Source organism: Echinops telfairi, unplaced genomic scaffold, assembly GCF_000313985.2.
Source record: "Echinops telfairi isolate 266 unplaced genomic scaffold, ASM31398v2 ScPeMD7_8;HRSCAF=38, whole genome shotgun sequence".
NCBI classification, from domain to species: domain Eukaryota; kingdom Metazoa; phylum Chordata; class Mammalia; order Afrosoricida; family Tenrecidae; genus Echinops; species Echinops telfairi.
In genome coordinates this window covers 1,797,610-1,820,619 of record NW_022103905.1, presented here as the reverse complement: position 1 = coordinate 1,820,619, position 23,010 = coordinate 1,797,610, and the positions used below count along the sequence as shown (strand labels likewise).

Here is a 23,010-nt window from a genome sequence, read left to right as displayed (position 1 = left end):
TATGGGCATACTCAGTGATGCTATGTACCTGCAGGTGTATACAGTGGGGCCGGATTATGCTCATGCGGAAGCCAGAAAGTCTCCAGCTTTGGATGGAAAGGTGGAGCGAGACAGTGAGGGGAAAGAGATTCGGTATCCTGTCATGCTGACCGCCATGGAAAAACTGGTGGCCAGGAAAGTCTGCGTAGCTTTTAAGGTGGCGGAAGGCTCATGGGGGTTGGTGGGGTAAGGGAGAAAGACGGGGCAGGAGTGTTCTAAGAGAGGCCCCTTCTGTCCTCTTCTTACCTTGCTTCCCTGCAGCAAACCGTTTGTGGATTTGACCTTCTTCGTGCCAATGGCCACTCTTTTGTGTGTGATGTCAATGGCTTCAGTTTTGTCAAGAACTCGATGAAATACTATGATGACTGTGCCAAGATTCTAGGGTAAGAGCTGGGAGAATGGGCTTAGGGAAGATTATGAAGCTTTTATTTTAAATATTATAAAAATTATTTAAAAGGGAAAGGATTTTGTAGCCCCTTGTCTTCCCAACATTGTACTTCCAATGATAATTACTATTAACCAATTGAACATAACAATGCTTCTTTCACTGCTATGTTAACAAACTATATTTTACATGTTTAATTTTACTACATGTGATCATTCTATACATAATTGTTTTGTATAACCTGACTTTAAAAATAATTGTCATGGAACGATTAAAATATTCAAAATGATAGGAAGAATGATGAATATATAGTGAATTCATCGAAGTTGAAACGTCTAACTTAGGAAATAAAATATTAAGAATACTGTTGAAGTCCTAATCTTCCTTGATTACGTATCTCCATTCCATTTATCCAAAGTTAACCACCGTCCTAAAGAGGAGGTGAATCATCTGCTTATATTCGTACTAGATATGCAGAGCTTCTTTGGAATGATTTTAGACGTTAGGTGAATGCATTCTCCTGCAGCTTGCTAGTGTTACTTAGTGTTCTAGTTGTGAATTTCATTAGCTTGTTGGTCTTCTCCTTCTAGGAATACCATAATGCGGGAGCTGGCCCCACAGTTCCAGATCCCATGGTCCATCCCAACAGAGGCTGAAGACATTCCCATTGTTCCTACCACGTCCGGTACCATGTGAGCAAAAGTAAAAACCTGGCGTAATCTACTTAAGGCTCTTGGCACTTCCTAAGACAAACCAATGGAAAATTCCTGACCATGCACAATCTGGCAATCCCCCCAACCTAACCAATAGTCTGACTCTCAGTTTCTCCTCTGCTCTGTGACATGTTACATAGGATATGATTTGTCGGGTGGGGGAGGCTCTGATCACATTCCCCATCCTAGGATGGAACTTCGTTGTGTCATTGCCATTATCCGTCATGGAGATCGTACCCCCAAACAGAAAATGAAGATGGAAGTGACACACCCAAGGTAGGAAGGATGTCCTAATTAGAGAATAGATTTTGATGGTGGCGAGATGACCAGAGGCATCTCCCTTAGGCTTTGTCTGGCCCCACACTGACACTTCTCTTTACTTCTTCAGATTTTTTACTCTATTTGAAAAACATGGTGGCTACAAGACAGGGAAATTAAAATTAAAACGACCTGAGCAGCTACAGGTAAGGTGGTGAATTGGGAAGAGCAGTGCTATGGAAAACATAACTCACTGCCATTGAGCAGATGCTGACTCATAGTGACTCTATAGAACAGCATAGAACTGCCCCTGCAGGTTTCCGAGACTGTAACTTTTTACGGAAGTAGAAAGGCCCATCTTTCCCCCAAGGAGCAACTAGTGGTTTTGAACTGCTGACCTTGCTGTTAGTAGCCCAGCGTAAAATCTCCTCCCATAGCAATGATAAGGTGTATGCACTAGAAACCTTCATTCGAGACTTGGTAGGAGAAAACCACTCGCAGGACTTGGCTTCCTACATGAATGCCCGAATATTTCCTCCAGGAGGTGCTGGACATCACCAGGCTGCTGTTGGCTGAGCTGGAGAAAGAGCCAGGTGGTGAGATTGAGGAGAAGACTGGGAAACTAGAGCAGCTGAAGTCTGTGCTAGAGATGTGAGAAGGGAAATGGGAAAGGGGAGCCAATAACAGTGAGAACTGTGTGGCAGGACAGGCAGTAAAAGGAGACTTTGTCCTGCAGGTATGGTCACTTCTCCGGCATCAACCGGAAGGTGCAGTTAACTTACTACCCTCATGGAGTAAAAGCTTCTAATGAAGGGCAGGGTAAGATATAAATACCCCATTCCTATTGCCACTCACCTCTCTTATTCTTGAACTGTTAAATTGCCTCCAGTCCCTTTCTGGTCTCCTCAAAAGACGTAGCATTAGATGTCCCCACTATTTACCTTAGATCTGGTCCTTTTCATTACCCCTTATTCTCTCAGACCCTCAGCAAGAGAGTCCGGCCCCATCTCTACTGTTGGTTCTGAAGTGGGGTGGAGAACTGACTCCTGCTGGTCGTGTTCAGGCTGAGGAACTGGGGCGAGCTTTCCGCTGCATGTACCCCGGAGGACAGGGTAAGTGTTTTGAAGGATAACTACCTAGCAGGACTGGAATCAGATTGAGAATGAGTTGGGGGAAGTAGGGAAGTTCAAGGGGAATGCTTATTTAAGTGTGGATATTTATAACAGTTCACTTATGGTCCCCTGCATTGCCTCAGGTGACTATGCTGGCTTTCCTGGATGTGGGCTGCTCCGTCTTCATAGTACTTTCCGCCATGACCTGAAGATCTATGCTTCTGACGAGGGCCGCGTCCAGATGACTGCTGCTGCCTTTGCTAAGGTACACACTACCTTTTTCTTACAACCCAGCTTACATTAGGTAATGAAACAGATAGTTTAGAGTAGGGGTGGGGAATATCTGGCCTGTGGACCATATTAGGCCTGAGACGACACATACCTCCTAACGAGAAACAGTTCTAGCTATCGTATAAGGGGTGAGTTAATGAAATGTTTGACCAGTCTGGCCCGCAAATGGTGTTGTATATATCCAAATGACCCTTGGCAGAAAAAAAAAATCTCCACCCCTGGTTTAGACAATGAGTTGGAAAATTTCAAGGTATTGTATACCAACTCAGAAGTTTCTGCTTGTACCTGCTCCATCTTATACTGCTGAGAATGAGCTGAGAATAATTAGTAGGGGTTAGGCCCCTTGGTGTCTATTCCAGCTCTCCAGGTGTGCTCGACTTTGATATCTGGAACCTGCAAGGTCTAAGGGAACAAGCTGGAAAGGACACGAACAAACCTGTTTCCCCTCCAGGGCCTTCTGGCTCTAGAAGGAGAGTTGACACCCATTCTGGTGCAAATGGTGAAGAGTGCCAACATGAACGGGCTCCTGGACAGTGACGGCGATTCCTTGAGCAGCTGCCAGCGCCGAGTAAAGGCTCGACTACACCATATTTTACAGCAAGACGCACCCTTTCGCCCTGAAGACTATGACCAGGTCAGGCACTCCCTATGTCTGGGCCCCAAATATCCCATATCCCAAACTTCTGGAATTTAACACAATAGAGCTTACTATGTGTCAGGCACTGTTCTGGGTGATTTACATACATTATCTCAATTGATTCTCGGAACAATCCTTTGAGGTAAGTACAGGTTGATTGTGTCTTATCCATGACTTCAGAAACGGAAGAGAATTTTGTAAGTTTGACATCAAAGCTCATTTGGTGGCATGATATCTTCTGTCCCGAGGCTATTTATAATTTTATTCTTATCCCACCTAGTGTGGTCATATATTTTGCTGTAGAAATTTTAGTGTAGCTGATCATGCCTCAGACCCTGCATATATGTTTTATGCATTGTTTTAACTTACTGAAGTCCAAAAAATTCTCAATTCCCAAACACAGCTGGTTCCAAGGATTTTGAATAAAAGAATGCTCCCTACAGCTGTCTAAAAAAACTAATTTAAAGTTTTAGTATCCTGAAAAAGAGAATAACTTTATTATCTCTCATAGGTCTGGGGTCAACTGAGCCGAGGACTGTGAGAGATAATAAAATGATTGCTGTTTTAAGTTAATTTGGGGTCTCTCATGAGGTTTTATTCAGACCAACATCCGAAGGCTTCACTGGGATGCCGGAATAGCCGGACTCTCTTTCTCTCGACTCTCTTCAGGTAGTTTCCGAGCCTTTCCTCTCCCTCGGTTTCCTCTTCTGTGTGGTTCCTCCCACACGACAGCTTCCCGAACCAAACTCTAACTCAGAGTGACTACACAACAGAGAAGAACTCCCCCATCGATTCCTAAGGCTGTAATCTTTATGAAAGTAGACTACCACAGAGTGGCTGCTTAGTTCAAACTGTCAAACTTCTGGTTCTCAACCAAGCACTTAACGACAGGGCCACCAGAGCTCCTGATGGTAGCTTCCCAATTGCCATTAAGATGATTCAGACTAAGAAAAAAAATATGATCAGACTCATAGCAACCATATATGTGGGCATTTGTAGAGGTCTAAATAAAGACATGCACATATGCAAATATATTTATATATGACAATGGGGAAATAGATCTATGTGCATATATTTATAGGTTTAGTATTAAGGTAGCAGAAGAATATTGGGCCTCCACTCAAGTACTCCCTCAATGCAAGAATACTTTCTTCTATTAAATTGGCATTCTATGATGCTCACCTTCCCAACACAACCGCTGAAGACAAAGCTAGTGAATAAGCAAATGTGGTGAAGAAAGCTGATGGTGCCTGGCTATCAAAAGATATAGCGTCTGGGGTCTTAAAGGCTTGAAGATAACAAGTGGCCATCTAGCTCAGAAGCAACAAAGCCCACATGGAAGCACACCAGCTTGTGTGATCACGAGGTGCCAAAGGGATCAGTTGTCAGGCGTCAAAGAACAAAAAATCATATCATTGTGTGCTTACCTCCATGATACGATTGCTGAAGACAAATGGGTGCATAAGCAAGTGTGGCGAAGAAAGCTGATGGTGCCCGGCTATCAAAAGATATAGTGTCTGGGGTCTTAAAGGCTTGAAGGTAAACAAGCAGCCATCTAGCTCAGAAGCAACAAAGCCCACATGGAAGAAGCACACCAGCCTGTGCAATCATGAGGTGTCGAAGGGATTAGGTATCAGGCATCATCAGAACAAAAAATCTTATCATAGTGAATGAGGGTGGGTGTGCGGAGTGGAGACCTAAAGCCCATTTGTAGGCCACTGAACATCCCCTTAGAGAAGGGTCTCAGGGAGGAAATGAGCCAGTCAGGGTGCGATGTAGCAAGGATGAAACATACAACTTTCCTCTAGTTCCTAAATGCTTCCTCCTCCCCCACTATCATAATCCCAATTCTGCCTTACAAATCTGGCTAGACCAGAGGATGTACCCTGCTACAGATAGGAACTGGAAACACAGGGAATCCAGGGCGGATGAGCCCTACAGGACCAGTGGTGTGAGTGGCGATACTGAGAGGGTGGAGGGAGGGTGGGTTGGAAAGGGGGAACCGATTACAAGGATCTACATGTGACCCCCTCCCTGGGGGACGGACAACAGAAAAGTGGGTGAAGGGAGACGTTGGACAGGGAAAGATATGACAAAATAATAATAATTTATAAATTATCAAGGGTTCATGAGGGAGGGGGGAGCGGGGAGGGAAGTGAAAAAATTAAGACGACAACAACAACAAAAGCAACCATATGTGTGTACATATGCATATATACACATATGTGTGTGTATCTATCTATCTGAATATCAACATCTTTTTCAAAGCCATAAATCTGTACAGGAGCAGATCACCTCATCTTTCTCCTGCAGAGTAAATGGTAGTTTTGAACCATTTGAACCACTGACCTTGGCTAATAGTCCAACACTCACCCAACAGCATCACCAGGTCTCTCTGATATTAGCTGAGGGTTCTCCCAAACCACAAAAGCAGAAACTTCCAGGATTCCTTAAAGTATAGGCTCAGAAGTAGCATATCAGAACATTGTTAGTCTATGTTCATTTAAAAAAAAACAAAAAAAACCTTTTTATTGTGAATTAGGTGAAGATTTGTAGAACGAGTCTTCATTTTTTCAGTCGACAATTTTGTTTCATCTCACCCATTACAGTCCCATTAATGTAACATCGCCTATTCCATCTCCTCCCTGTGTTTCCTGTTTCCATTTCTCTTTCTTTCCTTTTTAACTTTGTCCTTGGGCAAATGCTGCCCCCACTTTTTTTCCTTGCAAATGGTTGCTTATTCTAAGGTGCATACTTCACAAGTGTTATTGTTCATGTTACAGACCGATCTTTTGGTTGAAAATTGAGCCACATGTCTTTGTTACTTTTTATTGGTTACGCGGTTACTGGGCTAGCCCGGATAACAAGGAGAATAGAGGGTGACAAAGAATCAATGGCTACCTTTAATCCAGAACAAAGGTTATGGTCCTCTACAACTTTTCCCTTAAATTTCAGCTGAAGGATCCTAAACTCGGAAGAATTTAAGCAACATTTTCTAAAGTGACTCAGCTAGTATGAACCCAGAGAGTTTAACTCCGAAGATCAGGCTGTAACTCTTTCAGTGCAGTAGCTCACAGTAATAATCACAGTGGATGCCAACACCCAGTGTGGTCATCGTTTTTCCTGTGTACCACTTAGCAATTGCTGAGCGCAAGAATTCCCTAACCTTCTCTCTAGCACAGGGAACAGGCCCAGAGGCTTTCAGGGCTTTAACAGGGAAATGGATGAGTGTCTACACAAGTTCAAGAACATTCCTTTTTTTTCTGTAGGAAGCTGTTCCAGCTCCTGGATGCTGAGTCAGTCTCTTATTTCAGGTCCATCCCAGAGTTCAGACTTAGGCTAACATCAGCATCATGTGGATCTGACTGAGAATGATCCAGGCCATGATTGACAAGAGATCATTTGCTAGATAATTGCTTTCTACCAACAACCCTCTGATGAGTCATTGCCTAGGGCTCTGAGAAGGCTTGATAAGGGACCAGATTTTATTTTCCAATCCATTGTTTAGTGCCAAATACCGAAAAATGAAGGCACTTTTCCCTTTCTCTAGCAAAAATGGAGCTTGTTAGAACCTACATAGAAGGCGTGTATTTCACCCTTAGCCTCTTTTCCCCACCCATGTGGTGGTATCCTTCATGCACTGTGGAGGTCCCAAAAGCTTCAACTTGGGCCCTGTTCTGAGACAGCACCTCTATAGGTTCAGGCTAACATCTTGTCAAGAGGAACAAGAAAATCTTGTCTCTAACATGCATCCGTGTAAACATTTTAGGGTTGTTTTGAGAAATTTTGGTTTAATCCTTATTCCCTAGTGTTTTTCATTCATATTTTGGAGTCTCTGATGAGAAAAGACCACAAGACTCCAAGACATTTCTTCTTCTTTTTTTTTTAATCATTTTATTAGGGGCTCATATAACCAAGACATTTCCTGATAGTGAGCCAACAAACATCTCATTGTAATAAGCTCGCAGGATTCTGGGCGGTTGTCACTGCGCCCACATTGCTTTTCTTCTCTCTGTTCTCCATAGCTGGCTCCCACGGGCAGCACTTCCCTCCTTAACTCCATGGCGATCATCCAGAATCCCGTAAAAATCTGTGATCAGGTATTTGCCCTGATTGAAAACCTTACCCACCAGATCCGGGAAAGGATGCAGGACCCCAACTCTGTAGGTGGGTATGAATATTGCTACCTTTCCTTCAGGGTCTCAGGTATGAATGTATTTCTCAGGTATTCTGTCTCATCTCTTAAGTATCAGAGACAAGAAAATTTCACCTTTCTGGTTCTACTTCAGAGTTCTCAGGGCCTTTAGTTAGAAATAAAATCTTTTATTTTCTCCTTTTTTAATTTCTCAAATTGTGTTTTGGACAAAAGTTTTAAAACTGTTTAACAGTTCATACACATTTTGATTTTATATTGATTGCAATCTCCATAATGTGTCAACTCATTTCAATTCCTCCCTGTTATTACTATTTCCACTCCTTCTTTCCTGCCTGCTGAGCTTATCTCTGGGTAAATGCTGCCCTTTTGATCTCATCGGGTTGACTGACTGTTCTAAAGAATGCAAACCACCTTGGTTTATTTTCACCTCACAGGCCTGTCTTTCACTTGACTTAAAGTTGAGGCATGGAAGTGAGTTCAGTTCCAGGCCTAAAGAATGTATAAGAGCCATCGTCTCAGAATAGAGGTAAAACATTTCCTCTGCCTGCCTGCCTTCCAGACCTGCAACTCTACCACAGTGAGACACTGGAGCTAATGCTACAGCGTTGGAGCAAGCTGGAGCGTGATTTCCGACAGAAAAGTGGGCGCTATGACATCAGTAAGATCCCTGATATTTATGACTGTGTCAAGTATGATGTGCAGCACAATGGAAGTCTGGGACTTGAAGGCACAGCAGAATTGCTACGTCTCTCTAAGGCACTGGCCGATGTGGTCATTCCCCAGGTAGGCCTCATACAAGGTGTCTTAGTTATCTAGTGCCACTGTAACAGAAATACCACAGTAGATGGCTTTAACAAACAGAAATGTATTTTCTCATAGTTTAGGGGCTAGACCTCTGAGTTTAGAGCACTGCTTTGAGGGGAAGGCATTCTCTCGGTCAGCTCTGGAAGGGCCTCTTGAGCTTCTCTGCCCTGGTTCCTTCATGATTACCATGTATCTTGGCATCTCTCTTATCCATTTCTCCTCTGCTTGCCTAACCTCTTTTATATATCTTGGAAGAGATTGATTTAAGGCACACCCTACATTATTCCTGTTTTATCACTGTGATAACTCATTCCCAAATGGAGTTATAACCACAGGCATATATATTTTGGGAACCACAATTTATAGCATTCCTCCCTTGGCACCCTTCCTGCATGCAAAATACATCCACCCCATCACATCATCGCAAAAGTCTTAGATCAATTCCAAGTCCAAAATCTCATTTGTTGAATTGTTTAAATCAAATATTGGTGAGATTTTAGGTGTATTGCATCCAGCGACAAAATTGTTCTTCATCCGTGAATTTGTAAAATCTAGACTACAGGTTGTGTTTCCAAACTGTAATGGTGGAATAGGCATAAGGTAGGTATTTCAATTACAAATGGGAGCAGCCCATGGCCCTGGATTTCAGCACTGCCTTCTAGGCCCACTGGACAGCAACTTTTCTCTCCACTTGGGGTGGCCCCATACTCCTAGTCTGTTTAAGCGGCAATGCTAGTCCTTCAGCCCTGGCGGAGCCCATTCTGCCTCTTGGGCATGGCAGCCTTGTCCCCTCAGCTTTGGGTAGTGGCCCCATCTTCCTGATATACCTTAGGGATCACCCCACACTCCAGAACTTGTTGGTAAAGATCCAACTCTTGGAAACCTAGGAGGCAGTGGTCCTACCTTTGAGAACCAGGAGACCATGGTTGAGGTTACCTGTTGAGACCTAGGGAGCTCTGCTCCCCATGGTCCTTGGGACAGATCTGCAGATCTCTGAGCTGCTCCAAGGACCTTTTTACCCTTTTAACTGGCATACAGCAGATGTAGCTTCCTTGGTCTCTTTTCCTACCTTCAGAATTCTAAAAGGCAGATGATAATCTTTCCTTTTGTTGTTTTGTTTCCCCTTTAACCTAAGCCAATAGGTTTTTGCTGCAGTGAGTTAGAGCCATCAGTCACATGCTTAATGTCTTCAACAAAAGTTTATGTTGTTTTGTCCCTGGTGGAAATTCAGGGACACATGTTGTTAGTTTAATTTTTCAAATATTTCGTTTTCGCTTTTCACAGTTCTTTTTTTTTTTTTTAACATTTTATTAGGGGCTCATACAACTGTTATCCCAATCCATACACACAATTGTGTAAAGCACATTTGTACATCATTCTCAAAACATTTTCTCTCCACTTAAGCCCCCGACATTAGGTCCTCATTTTCCCCCTCTCTCCCTGCTCCCCACTCCCTCATGAGCCCTTGATAGTTTATAAATTGGTATTTTGTCATATCTTGCCCTGTCAGACGTCTCCCTTCACCCACTTTTCGGTTGTCTGTCCCCCAGGGAGGAGGTCACATATAGTTCCTTGTAATTGGTTCCCTCTTTCCTACCCACTCTCCCTTTACCCTCCCAGTATCACCACTCACACCACTGGTCCTGTAGGGCTCATCCTCCCTGGATTCCCTGTATTTTCAGCATGGTTCATTTTTAAGTCTAGCATTTTCCTCTAACATCTCACTAAAAGCAGCAAGGCGAAACTGTGTGACCCCTTTAAGATCTTCCTTTGAAATCTTCTCAGCCAAATATGCAATTTCATCACTTATCAGTTTCCACCAACCATTCCAACATAATTCCGACAAGTTCTTTGCTATTGCATGTTCATCACTCCCTCCAAAAGCTTCACCAGAGGCACATTTAATGGCCACGTTGCTGGCAATATTCTCTTTCTGGCATCATATGGAATTCCCTAAGACGATAAAAACTCTCTCTTTAGCTCTCCTCACTTCCTTCTGAGCCCGCACCAAAATTACCTGTGATGCCCAGAGTTCTACCAGCAGTCTTCTCAAGGCTGGTACCCACCCACTTCCTACTCAGAGAGATGCCAGAGTTCCCAAGATTATAAATCTGAACAGGAGCAAGCAGCCTTATCTTTCTCTCATGGAGCAGCTGGTGGGTGTGAACCACTGATCTTGAGGTTATCAGCCCAATGCTTAACCTACTACGACACCAGGTCTCCCTAGACTTTTACTCTTGGGCATCTTAAAACTCTTCCAGGCTTTCCTCATTGCCTAATTCCAAAACTACCTCCTCATTTTAGGTGTCTGTTAGAGCAGCCCTTCATTCCTCTGCTATCGATTCTGTCTTAGTGACATCGTGCTGCTGCTGCAGAGACTCCACAAATGGATGCCTTTAACGGTCGAGATGAAGTTCGAATTCAGTGTGCTGACTCTAGGAGATGACTCTTTCTGTCAGCTCTGGAGGACGGGCCTTGCGACTTCAGTTTCTGCTTCCTTGGAATCTATCTTGCCTCTTCTACTGGCTCATTTGTTCAGCCTTTTTTTAAAAAGTTTTTTGGCATATAATTCACATCTCATATAATTTAGTAGTTCAATCATATTAAGAAGAGTTGTGCAGTCATCGCCACAATCCATTTTAGAACATTTTCTTCTGTCTTGTACTCATTGTTATTAGCTTCTCATTTTCCCCCAACCTCCCCTGCCACACCCCTAAGAAACTTACCTACTGTCTATAGATTTCCCTTGCTTATCTCTTTCATGCTTCAAAAGAGATTGATTTAACACATCTTAATTCTGCCTTACTAATGGACAGTGCATTCCTAAATGGATATATAACCTTAAGCATAGAATCTAGATTTATAACACACAATTTTAGAAGCCTATCTCCTTTGGCCTGTTTCTTGCATGCCTGAGTTCTAAGAGCCAGATAACATCCTCTCCTAGATCTCTAGGAATCTAGCCTGGGGAGGGATAATGTCGCTGTGGAAGGAAGCAGAGAAAGGGCGATAAGGAGGGATGGTGTGAGATGCAGGGGAAACTTACTGAAGAAATGAGGTCTGCTCTGGCGCTGGGTAAGTATAAGACTAACTTTAGATAAACCTGCAGAGGAGAATATAGTTGATATGAGAGGAACCCTAGACATGAGGTAAAGATGGGCATGCTCTTGGGTCGGGGAGGATGAGGCAAGAGGAAAACAAGATTTATGGAGGTACTTATTTCTGGTCTGTGACAGGAATATGGAATCAGCCGAGAGGAGAAACTGGAAATTGCTGTTGGCTTCTGTCTTCCACTGTTAAGGAAGATACTGCTTGACCTGCAGAGAACCCACGAGGATGAGTCTGTCAACAAGCTGCATCCCTTGTGAGGGAGGGCTGGGAGGGGTGCTGGATGGAGGGAGGGGCATGTCAGAGAACATGGTGGAACCATGGCTGGGATAGAAAGGAGAAGAGAAGTCATTGTGGTCGGGAGGAGAGCGTTCGTGGAGGGGCGGAGAGAGGGCGCCTGGCAGTGTGAGTAACGGAGCTATTCTCTCAGGTATTCTCGAGGAGTGCTCTCCCCTGGCCGCCACGTGCGAACACGCCTCTATTTCACCAGTGAGAGCCACGTCCACTCCCTACTTAGTGTCTTCCGTTATGGAGGACTTCTGGATGTAAGGGTCCTTTTCTGTGTTAAACGTGTGAACATCTTTTCTCAGCCTTCTTTTATGTTCCTTCTAATGCAGTATGTGTGTAAACTTCAAGCATGTTCTATGTTCTTTTCTCTATGTCCCTGCCCATTTCCGACTCTCTTGTCCTTGGACTTGACACACATCTCCTTGTGTTTGGTAGGAGACGCAGGATGCGCAGTGGCAGCGTGCTTTGGCTTATCTCAGTGCCATCTCAGAACTCAACTACATGACCCAGATTGTCATCATGCTTTATGAGGACAACACACGGGTGAGGAGCTGGTAGGGTGGGATGAGACGAGGGTTCCTAATCTATACCTCCATGCCTTTTAGGGGGGGGAGGGGAGAAGAAATTTCTTACCTTCAAAATGAGAGCGTACCCTAGAATTTAGCTCTGGTATTAGGTATGATAAAGAGTTAGGGATGCTATTCTTAGAACTCTTCTTACAATGAGTCTTTTTTCCTTCAAATACTGTTGCCTGTACAACTTCATCAGCTGGTTCCACAAAGGTGTCTTTAAATATGCTGCTGTATGCATTGTAGACAAGATGAGGTACTGTGAACGGCAGAAGTAAAGGCCTGCAGGGCTGAATGTTGGAAAGTCATGTGGAGTGGGGAGTTAGAAACAGCGGGGGTGAGGGTGCCATTAAGCCCCAAACCAAACCCATTGCCATCAGGTTGATCCTGGCTACCCTTGATCCCATACAGGGCTCCCAAGATTGTCAATCTTTGTGGAAGCGTACAGCCTCATCTCTCTCCTATTGGGTAGCTGGTGGGTTTGTACCTCTGACCTTGCTGTTAGCAAGCACTCCGGCACTTACCTCCAGAGCTGTTCTGTAATAGTATGCTATGGCTAAAGCTATAGCAGATCAGCCCTAAGGTGAGGCAAAACACTAACACCTCAATCCCGGAAGAGTATATTCTCTTGAGTGCTTCTCTGTGGCTTTAGCCTATTCTTTGACCACCATGTCCAGCTTCTCCCAACTGCTCTTTCATCTCATGATGCCCATAGGATCCTTTCTCAGAGGAGCGATTCCATGTGGAGCTGCACTTCAGCCCTGGAGCGAAAGGTGTTGAGGAAGAAGGCAGTGCCCCAACTGGCTATGGATTCCGCCCGGCTTCTTCTGAGGTGGGTCATGGTGCTTGACCAGAGACCAGAGGACTTAGGAAACTGGGAAGCAATAACAGGACTGTAAAGAATGGGGAGAGTCGGAAATCGAGAGGCTGGAGGACATCAACGCCTCTCTTATCTGTTCCTGTTGAACAGAATGAAGAGATGAAAACAGATCAAGGCAGCATGGAGAACCTGTGCCCTGGGAAGGCATCAGATGAGCCAGACCGGGCGTTGCAGACTTCACCCCAGCCCTTTGAGGGCCCCGGCCTCCCAAGGAGATCACCTCTCATTCGTAACCGAAAAGCCGGTTCCATGGAGGTAATGGGAGGGGCTTGGGACAAAGACTGGAAAGGGTAGAAGTGCTCCTGGGATAATATCCCTGTATTCTTTGAATCTTCTTAGGCTGCTACTAGGGGACCACTCTTGAGAGCTGAGTTTTCCAGCCCTAATGAATATATTTTACTTAATCTCTCTTTCACGGTTGGCCAGCCAATAGGGCTCTTCTATACTGGCTTCTACTTCTTCGAACGCAGAGATGTCAGTGAGGGGTCCCTGCTAGATAGATCATTAAGATATGAGATGGTGGAGGAGATCTATATATGAATGTGGAAAAGCAGTTCTTCAATAGGAAATACAAGAAAAGTAACCTGAGTTCTGCAGTCTGACAGCCCTGGGCTAAAATTTCAGTCTGATCTTAGAAGCTGTGTGACCTTAGACAGGTAGCTTAACTTCTCCCAGTCTCTAGCTTTTTTCTTCTGTAAAATAGGAGTGATATCTACCTTGTAAGCACTCATTAAGCAGTAACTATAATACCAGTAGTATTGATATTAAAAAGCCAGGCCTTCTCCCATTTTTTGTTGCCTTGAATAAGAGTTATAGTTTTTTTTGGGGGGAAACCCTGGCATTTAAATTTTATCCCTGCACACTCAAATCAACCCTGAAAGACAGTTGATCTGCCCTTTGGGTTTCCTAGACTACTGAGCTAGTGGTTGGCCTCCCAGTGCATAACCCCCTGTGCCCCCAGGATCCTTGATGGAGAACCTAATTCCTTAGGTTATCTGTGCTGTCTTTGCAGAAAGGAAGTGCAGTCTGGAGGTCTGTCTTCTTTCTGTCCTGTCACAGAGGTTTATCTGCCCTGTCCTGAGTCCTGCCGTGGGGTTTGTCTCTGCCTTTGGATCTGGTTCTTTAGTTGTTTTGATCTTTTTTTTCCTTGGAAAGATTGTTTCTCCCTTCAGCCCAACAACGCTCCTTTTGACTCCAGGATTTCTTTTTGTCTCTGACCATCTCATTTGGGTCCTACTGTGACCTGATAAATCTGTACCCTCTCTCTGTCTAGGGGAGCTGTTTCCCTGCCCCCACCCCCTCCATTCCAGGGATACAGGAGAAGACTCTTTTAACTAGATTTATTCATCTACAGACTTAAAGCCGGACTCATCCTTTGCTTCCTTGATTATTGTAAATGGACTTGAATTAGGAATATGTAGAGTTCCTTTAACTGAGATGAGTATTATTCTCTAAGGTATAGGTGTACTTCAGTACCCATAGGAGCCTAGTAGTATACAATACAGGCTTACCTAAAGTAGATCAAATGGGCAGAAGGACACAGTCTTCTGTCAACAAACTTCCTCCACCTCTAAATGTCCTCCCATGCACCTGATAGTTTCGTCAGCTCCGTGTGTGCTTGACCCCCGACTTTGATCTCCTGGCTTAAGCAGCCAAGAGACACAGGACAAAAGCGAGAGCCTCTGTAGGATCTCTGACTTGAGATTGACTTCTTCCTTTGGTAATCTCATTCCTTCCTTTCAGTTACTAGTGCTGGTCATCTGGAATGATGGCTGCCTAGAATGTGCTCCTCAGCGTTGAAAAAAGTTCTTTCTCTGCTTTTTGGTCACACAGCTCTATAATATTAATATAGCCTCTCCTTGCTCTATAAATATAGGTATTAGTCAATCTTATCCTTGCTGTCCACAACACTTCCCCCATCTCTTTTCCTCTTATCACCATCTTTTTGGACTTGGTATTTAGATTACAAAACCTGTGACTGTCGTAACAACTATGCCATCCTCTCTGTCCTTATAACTAGCTCTGCCCTGTGGGCACTTGGGCTTTTGGGAGCCTGGGGGTTAAAGGAGCCGTGACCGGCTTTCCACCCGGTCTGATTGCAGGTCATGAACATGCAGTGTACGGGGAGCCTGGACCTGATCCCCTTGAGGGGACGGCGCCGCCGGAGGTCAGGAGACCTCCCCCGGCCTTCCCCAGCCATCGGCCTACAGCCCCGGGCTGTGTCTACCACTCACCTGGCATCCTGCACACAGGTGTCCCCTCCCTGCCTTCCCTGCTTTTTCTGCCTTCTGTCTTTGCTTTTTGGGATCTAGGACTCAGAACACTATCTAAGTGGGGTGCGTGTATGTTGGGGGTTGCCTGACAGGCTTTTTGGAAATCTGTTTCATGTCTCCACTAGTGAGATATTTGGAGGGAAGACTTCTGAATTCCAATAAGAAACTGAACGTGGCTGCCATCGCCACAGCTGTCCCTGGAGAGACGAAAGGGTGGTCAAACATTATTCTGATATGTTTTTTGAGTCCTGGGGAGGGAGAGGTAACAATTAGGATGCTTGCTCTGCTGAGCACTGGATGGGATGAGTGGTGATTTTTCAGATTTGGGATGGGAAGACTAAGGGACATCCGAGGCATCTTGGAGACAGAAGTACCTTCTAGGAGAGAAGGAACACTTGGACAATTGCCTCCTCTGAGTGCACTCTCTGTTCTCTTTTCTTTCTTCTTCTCCCCTCAAAATCCTTTGGTTCTTCTAAACTTCCTGACCCTGCTTGGCTTTGTAGGGGCAACCAGTCAGGACCTGGGTATTAGATTTTGGGGTCGAGCTAGAAGAATGGTGATTATAGAGTCCTTTTTCTGCAGGTGCTCTCTGAGACCTCCTCCTCGAGGCCTGGCGGCTACCGGCTCTTTTCATCCTCACGGCCACCAACAGAGATGAAGCAGAGTGGCCTAGGTATGGTTTTCTGACCTTTCTCACCTGGTGTCGAGGAAGGGTGTCTGTCTGGGTTTGTTTTTTTTAAATAGTTTTATGGTGGGAAATCTTAGTGTTGGGAATTGGGGTCACTAGTAAGCAGGATTGTCAGGTGGGGATAGGGAGGGTGAATTGGGAGAAAACAAATGGAGATGTAAACTTTGGTCCCAGATGATTGCTTCCATTCCGGGAAGGCGGTTGTCTTTTTGGTTTTCTACAACACCCCCTAATTCTATGGCTCAAGGACAGTTTCCTGCCTTCCCTGCTCATTCCTTATCTGTCCCTCCAGTCTAGCCCAGACCTTAAGGGGCCATGGAGACTCTGAACCTTCAGAGTTATCAGAGACAGAACTATAACTAGAGGTATTTGTGACCCCTGTAAGTGTCATATTCCTCATTTGAAGACTTGTTCCCTCTTCCTCTGAAAACTATGCTTTGCCCATCCCTGCTCTGGCCCTCCTTCCTCCATGCCCTCTCCTCCATCCTCTCTTAATCCTCTAACGTTTTTCCTTTCCTTCTTAAACATTGAAGGGACACTTGAGACTTATTTAGCGATGGAGGCTTATCTCAGACCTTTGAGGGAATATCTTTCAATATTCTTGATCCCTAGAGAGGAGTGGGGTGCATCACCCACCCTTTCCTAAGAATACAGACTATGAGAAGGAACAGGCCTCCAAAGAGGTTGTATTCTTTGGGTGAGAAAGTGGCCCTTGGAAGGGGCTGTCATTGAACGTAGTGCCTTGTGAATTGGTAGATGGATGGTTAGAGACAATTGTGTGGGGTTTGGACTTGGTCCCCTGATGCTTTCCATCATATTTTCTTATACTTCTCTCTATGTAACTCCTCTTATTATTTTGTTACATTTGACCTTTGACCTTGATACACAATTCCATCCCATCCCCACCCCCAAGTCCTGCCAAATGCTCAGCATGCAGTCTAACAGGAAAAAGAAATTTTTTTCATTTTCCAGGCTATTTTTATATGGATAGAACAGCATTTCAGAATCCTGAAATGAGGTAAATTATTTGGGACCTGAGAAGAAATGACAAACATGTTTATAGATCTATAATACAAATTTTTCTTTTTATAAGACCCCCAAAAGAATAGGTTACTATGATAGCCTGGAAAGAAAATGAAGTCTGTGTATCTGGCTTTAAGCGGAGATACTGTCAAGAACAAGGGAGAGGTGTGGGCCAGCGACTGGTTGACAGATGGTAGTGGTCAGGTAGAGACCACCTTCTGAGATGATCCAAGGGCTGGGAAAATCAAGGTCGGCAGGACTATGCCTGGAAATTATTCAGGCAGGAAGTAGATGTAGAACAGATCTTCGGGTGGTTTGGGATAGAGCCAGCTCTCTTTAGCTTCTCTGAAGAAAAGCAAGACATATTTAGCAACCCTCTCTGCTCTCTGGAACTTCATTCCAGAGCTTGTGCGAGCATGAAAGGGAAGGAAAGTCCCTGCACGGAGGAATTCCACAATGGAAATGACTGGTCGTTTGAATTCCTTAATTTCTATAGTGGCCCTAAAGTCCTGAGACTCCTAAAACCATGGTGTCTTCTTTGTGGGTTCAAAGGAAATTGGGCTCTTCCCCCTCTGTCCAGCTCCCCTATGCGTGAGTGTTAAGTTCCCATGGCAAACCTAAGGTCTTGGCTATAAGATGGGTTTAGAAGTAGAAGGACAGATCCCAAGAACTTGGGTGTCAGCTTCATTCTATCTGCCCCATTGGCCTTGTGAACTGTAGTTGGAGAATGGGCCAATAGAGTCCTAACCCTACTTTGTATGAGATTCTAAGGACAATGCAAGCCTGGTTAATTTTCTTCAGAGTTATTTTATTCTTCTGATTAACAGTGGGATTCTCTTCTCTCTCTTTGAATTTTTGTATGTGAGCCTTTGATTTTGAAATAGGCCTTATGAGACAGTAAACTTTTGAGATTAGAAAGCATCTTTTTTGTTGTTTCTTGCCCGCTGGGCCTTCCTCCTTAGTAAGGCGTTTAGCACACAGTAGGCATGCTCTACATGTGATCATCTGATTATTCAGTTTGTGTCTACCTTGCCTTCAGAATCATGCTTTGTTTCTTCTTGATGAAAAACAGAATTTTTTTCTTCCTGAGTGCAGTTGGTCCTCATAGTCAGAAGACCCGATTTCAGTTCAGTTTAGCTTCTAACAAGTCATCTCCGAGTCCTTTACAGCTGTAAAAATTCAGTGAGTCTTGAATTTTCCTTCTTGAGAGAGGTCAAAGGCCTGGAAGAAGAGAGAAGGAAGGAGACACCGGATAAAGAATTTTGGAAAAATTGGAAGGGTGCCAGCTGAGGACTCAAAATCTAGTCTCAAGCTTCAGCCAAAGCTCTTTACTTTGTTGTTGTTGTTTTGTTTGTTTGGGTGTTTACTTTTAAACTTAAAAAACGAATGTATTTCTGGATTCCTCCAACCTTAGATTCAGGATAAGGGACATGAAACTGAATCTAGGGGGTTCCGTAGGGATCTACTTATTTTTTGGCATTTCTGAGAGAGAGCTTGGTCTGTAAGTAGCTTTGAATCTCCTAATATGACTAACTCTGCCTTTGTAGTTGCCTTTTGGCTTTGCCTATAGCCTCTTTAGGAGAAGCCCTATTTTGCTTGCTCAGTTTGGCTCTGGACAGTAGTGAAAGCTATTTGTGGTTATGTGTAGTGGCCACATGGAGGCGGCTGTAAGTGGCTGTGTATGTGTCTTGATGTTGTCATGTGACGTGTGTGCACTTCTGTGTAGGAGTGGCAGTTGTGTGTAGCTACTAATGCACTCCCGGCCTTGCAGGCTCACAGTGTACAGGGCTGTTCAGCACCACCGTGCTGGGCGGCTCCTCCAGTGCCCCGAATCTACAGGACTACGCCTGCAGCCATGGCAAAAAGCTACCACCTGCCAGTCTGAAGCACCGAGATGGTATGTGGGTGGGTTTTGGGGGGGGCAATTCCTATTTTCATTTGTCCCCCAATGAGGACACAGCTCAAGAACTATTCCTGCTTATGATGGCACTGACCCCGACCGCATAACGGAAGTTTTCTTCATCAATTATAGATGGGAGAAGAAGCCAGGACCCCACCCACCCCTCCATTTGCATTCCTTCTTGCCATTCAGATACTACTTATTTATGCTCATCCCTTCATACAGCCCTGCTATATCAATGTACCTCCCTTTTGTACTCTTTCCTGGACTCTGGCCTCTAGGGGTAAGGACCATGAAGGTCAGGAAGAATGCAGTGGAGCCTTCATGAAAACCCAGGGAATCAGGTTTAGGAATAGGGAAGTTGCGCAGCCAAGGCAGGGCAGAAGATCTGGAAAGAGACTGGGGGTTGGGAGAAAGCTTCTAGAAAGATTTTGTGTCCGAATGACCAGAAAAGGGATGTGGTGGTTAAAGTAGGGTTGTTTGTGGGGCCGCTTTGAGGTGGAGATGACATGCAGATTCCTTAGAGGTGGTTACACCAAGGGATATGTTGAGACATAGTCAGAAAGTTGAAGGGTGGGAGTGGGAGTATTTCAAGTAACTACCAGTGAAGAGCAGACTATAGAATATATTTGGGGCAGATTCCAGAGTAGACGCAGGTGGGCGCAGGAGTGGGTATAATCCCCATGATGTCTTTTCTCCCCAGAGCTCTTGTTTGTCCCGGCCGTAAAACGATTTTCTGTGTCGTTTGCAAAGCATCCGACTAACGGTACGTTTGCTTCTGACTCAACATCATTCCTCTTCATCATATCATCTCCAGACACTGAACCTCTGAGTCTTGACACTGATTCTGTCTCTCCTTCCACTGTGTTGACACCATGCTGTCTCTGAATGAGTCCCTCACTAAGTGTCCCTCCTGGGGCATTTCCCTTGTGACACCACCCTTTGGCTGTAGCCTAGCTGCCCTATACCTGTGGCAATTCAAGGTCTTACTTCCATAGCCACTGCCATCCCCATTGTGTCCCTTCTGTCAGCACCACACCAAAATATGGATTAAGCCTTTCCCATTTCCATCACATGACTGCCAGACTGTACAAACCGAATAGTATTTTCTAGATCACCGATTCTTCTCAGTTTTCCTCTACCCCTCAGCTCATATAATTTTGATCTTTCCGTTTTTTAACTGCAACTCTTTTCCTTGGGGCGGAATGACAGTTTTGTTCCTCTCTCGGAACAGTGCTGCAGTCCCCAGTTCCCAAACCTACCCAAGGGGTATCGGTCTTGAGTCCAGTTTACCTCTTCATATTACCATTGTGTGTACTCTGTGTGGCTCTCATGCACCTGACATCTGCTTTATGTGAATACTAACCTAGTGCCTGGGCCTAGGAAACAGGAGGCCAGATTGACTTGGGGTGAAAGAGAAAAAGAGGGGAGTAGGGTGGTCAGTAAAGGGTAACAGGTTGTGCTTGGGGTTTCTCAGGGTGGTTTTCTTGTAGGCTCCGCCTACAGATGGCACTGCTTGCACAGCGCAGCTAGAAGTGAAGGGTTGGATGCCTTCTGGGGATTCTTAAAGGAGTTTAGGAATTACTAACTTTTTAAGAGCATTAAAGAACTCATTCTGTCTGCACAATGGTGGGAGAGTTCTGAGACTGAGTAAACCGAAAACCAGAGGGCTGAAATATCTTGATAGTTATGATAGGGAACCAGACTCACTCCCTGTTGAAGTTTTATCCTTCGTGTGCTTAGCTTTCCTTCGCCATTGCAATTTATCTGATAAATCTGATGTCATTACATTTAGTTTTCTCTGTCCAGCAGCTAAGACCTTCTAAGGGAGGTAACATTAGTCTGGTTTCCCAGCTGGAAAAAACCTCCAAGTGCTGATCTCTTGCACCCTAACCAGTGGCAGCAGCTGGATTTTAGCTCAGTCTTGCCATGCGTCTGCACTAGGCACTGCCAGAATCCTTCCCTGGGTGCTAGGCTGCACTACCCCAGGCTATCCCCCTCCTCCCAGACTCCCAGTCAGTGTGGCATGGCTGTGCCGACTCATTGAAATGGACATTCTCTGACTTTCATGTACTACAATCATCTCTGAAGTAGAACCTGATGTACTAATTAATCCCAGAGCCAAGTACTTGTACTTAAGAGACATATTACTTAAGGTCCAGAATATGGTAATAGGACTTGGAAACCTGAAATCAGAATTCAATCAAAGATTTTCTAGTATGAAAACTTTATGCTAAAAGATCCATGTTCATAAAACAGATACTCAAACTATGTATCTCCAAGCCCCTAATACCTTGGTTAACAGTCTCACCAGTTGAAGAAAAAAAAAATCAATCCTAACAGAAAGAGAAGCCTGGATAATTCAGATATAGTGTAGAGGTTATTCAAGATCTTTTCTAATACCCTGAATTCTTCCTTAGGAGACTTCTGGCCTCCTTTGTTCTTCTTGAGCTTGAAGGCTAAAAGTGCTTGAGAAACCGGAATCTGGGACTTCCTGTTGGAACGATTCTGTCTCTTGCTAAAGATTATCTAGATTTATTTGGCCCTCAGGGCAATATGAGGGGCTCTAGTCCATGGTTAAGATCTTGCTTAACTGACCTAGAAACTATAGCGTGGATGTTCTATCTGCAGATGCTTATGGAAAATTAGTCACAGTAATGTGTCAGCCTACTGCCCTGTCACCACCATCTCCTTGCCATGATGTCCAGCTTTGAAACAGAAAATGGAAACACTAGGCCTAGCCGTGGAAAGGAGGTGATGCTGCCTCCTGGTTTGTTGGGAAGGTAGCCCTCAGCACATCTGTGCATCTGTTTTTGATAAGCTTCTGTCCTATCCTCTGACTACATCAAGCACCCAAGTATGGACTGTTACTAAACTGCGTGTTAAACTCTCCAAAGGAAACATGCTGGGAAAGAGACTGTGGCTCACCTCATCCAGAGTGTGCCCATTGGATTTCCAGTCCCATCACCTCCTAGGAATCCACACAACGGTGTGACCATCAGCACAGTTAGTGTTTGCCAGACTAGCCTGAGTAGAGCTGGAATCTGTCCTGACATCCAAACAATTATCTCTGGGAACCATAGCCTCATGCGGGATCATCCTGTGGGACCAGTTTTGTTCCGAGATCTCGGAGCTGGTATTCTCAGATACTTGGATTCTACCTTGCTGAACCACTATAGTTGATACTCTGTTCCAGTCTCCTGAAGAGACAAACAGTGGGGATATTGCAGGTTTGGTTTCAAACCACTGCAGTAAAGTGACTGTCGCAATGAAGCGAGTCACATGAATTTTTAATTTCCCAGGGCATATAGATGTTATGTTAAAAAAGTTATATTAAGTATACAAGAGCACTATTGAAAGAGTTTGAAATATTGTGCGAATTACCAAAATGTAATACAAAAACATTCAGTGAGCACTCACTCTTGGGAAATGGAGCTGATAGAATCTCTTGATGCAGGGTTGCCCACACACCTTCAGTTTGCACACACACACAAAAAAATTTTAATGCAGTATCTATGGCATGCCAGAAAGTGAAGCACAGTAAAATGAGGTATACTTGTGCTTACCTTCTTACCCATTCTCACATCACATCTCAAGATCCTATATCTTCCCCCAAGACCTTTCCTAAACTGATTTTTCTATAGCTTCCCTTCTCCTACCCTGGTCCCTCATGCCTTTTGCAACTGATTTGTACGTGCTCACAGAAGTTGTCAAGCAGCCAAAAATAAAAAATAAAAAAAGAGTGGTACAGGCTCAAAATTTCTCCACTAACCAACTGAACAAAGCACAGTCAGATTCATCAGCAGTGGTAAGAAAACATAAATTATCAAACTTTTGGTTATCTGGATTCAATGTTGCCCAAGTTCTGACATATAAGCCAACATTT

At 44.5% G+C, this 23,010-nt stretch overlaps 1 protein-coding gene across 16 annotated transcripts in view; it reads left to right on the top strand.

The window, feature by feature from the left end:
• PPIP5K1 (diphosphoinositol pentakisphosphate kinase 1) overlaps nucleotides 1-23,010 on the top strand; it is a 40,164-nt gene that overhangs the window by 6,295 nt on the left and 10,859 nt on the right. For 3 of the 16 annotated variants that reach the window (XM_045286426.1, XM_045286430.1, XM_045286424.1), the window contains exons 8-28: nucleotides 35-196; nucleotides 301-422; nucleotides 1,015-1,116; nucleotides 1,327-1,413; nucleotides 1,526-1,601; nucleotides 1,937-2,046; nucleotides 2,132-2,214; nucleotides 2,376-2,507; nucleotides 2,651-2,772; nucleotides 3,250-3,432; nucleotides 7,461-7,602; nucleotides 8,151-8,374; nucleotides 11,632-11,759; nucleotides 11,934-12,048; nucleotides 12,227-12,334; nucleotides 13,076-13,192; nucleotides 13,331-13,495; nucleotides 15,343-15,492; nucleotides 16,096-16,186; nucleotides 18,996-19,121; nucleotides 19,828-19,890. In XM_045286426.1, coding sequence (XP_045142361.1) covers nucleotides 35-196; nucleotides 301-422; nucleotides 1,015-1,116; nucleotides 1,327-1,413; nucleotides 1,526-1,601; nucleotides 1,937-2,046; nucleotides 2,132-2,214; nucleotides 2,376-2,507; nucleotides 2,651-2,772; nucleotides 3,250-3,432; nucleotides 7,461-7,602; nucleotides 8,151-8,374; nucleotides 11,632-11,759; nucleotides 11,934-12,048; nucleotides 12,227-12,334; nucleotides 13,076-13,192; nucleotides 13,331-13,495; nucleotides 15,343-15,492; nucleotides 16,096-16,186; nucleotides 18,996-19,121; nucleotides 19,828-19,890 — 2,608 coding nt within the window. The remainder of the gene's footprint in view (nucleotides 1-34; nucleotides 197-300; nucleotides 423-1,014; nucleotides 1,117-1,326; nucleotides 1,414-1,525; nucleotides 1,602-1,936; nucleotides 2,047-2,131; nucleotides 2,215-2,375; nucleotides 2,508-2,650; nucleotides 2,773-3,249; nucleotides 3,433-7,460; nucleotides 7,603-8,150; nucleotides 8,375-11,631; nucleotides 11,760-11,933; nucleotides 12,049-12,226; nucleotides 12,335-13,075; nucleotides 13,193-13,330; nucleotides 13,496-15,342; nucleotides 15,493-16,095; nucleotides 16,187-18,995; nucleotides 19,122-19,827; nucleotides 19,891-23,010) is intronic. The other 13 variants (XM_045286434.1, XM_045286429.1, XM_045286432.1 and 10 more) reach the window with 10 other exon arrangements.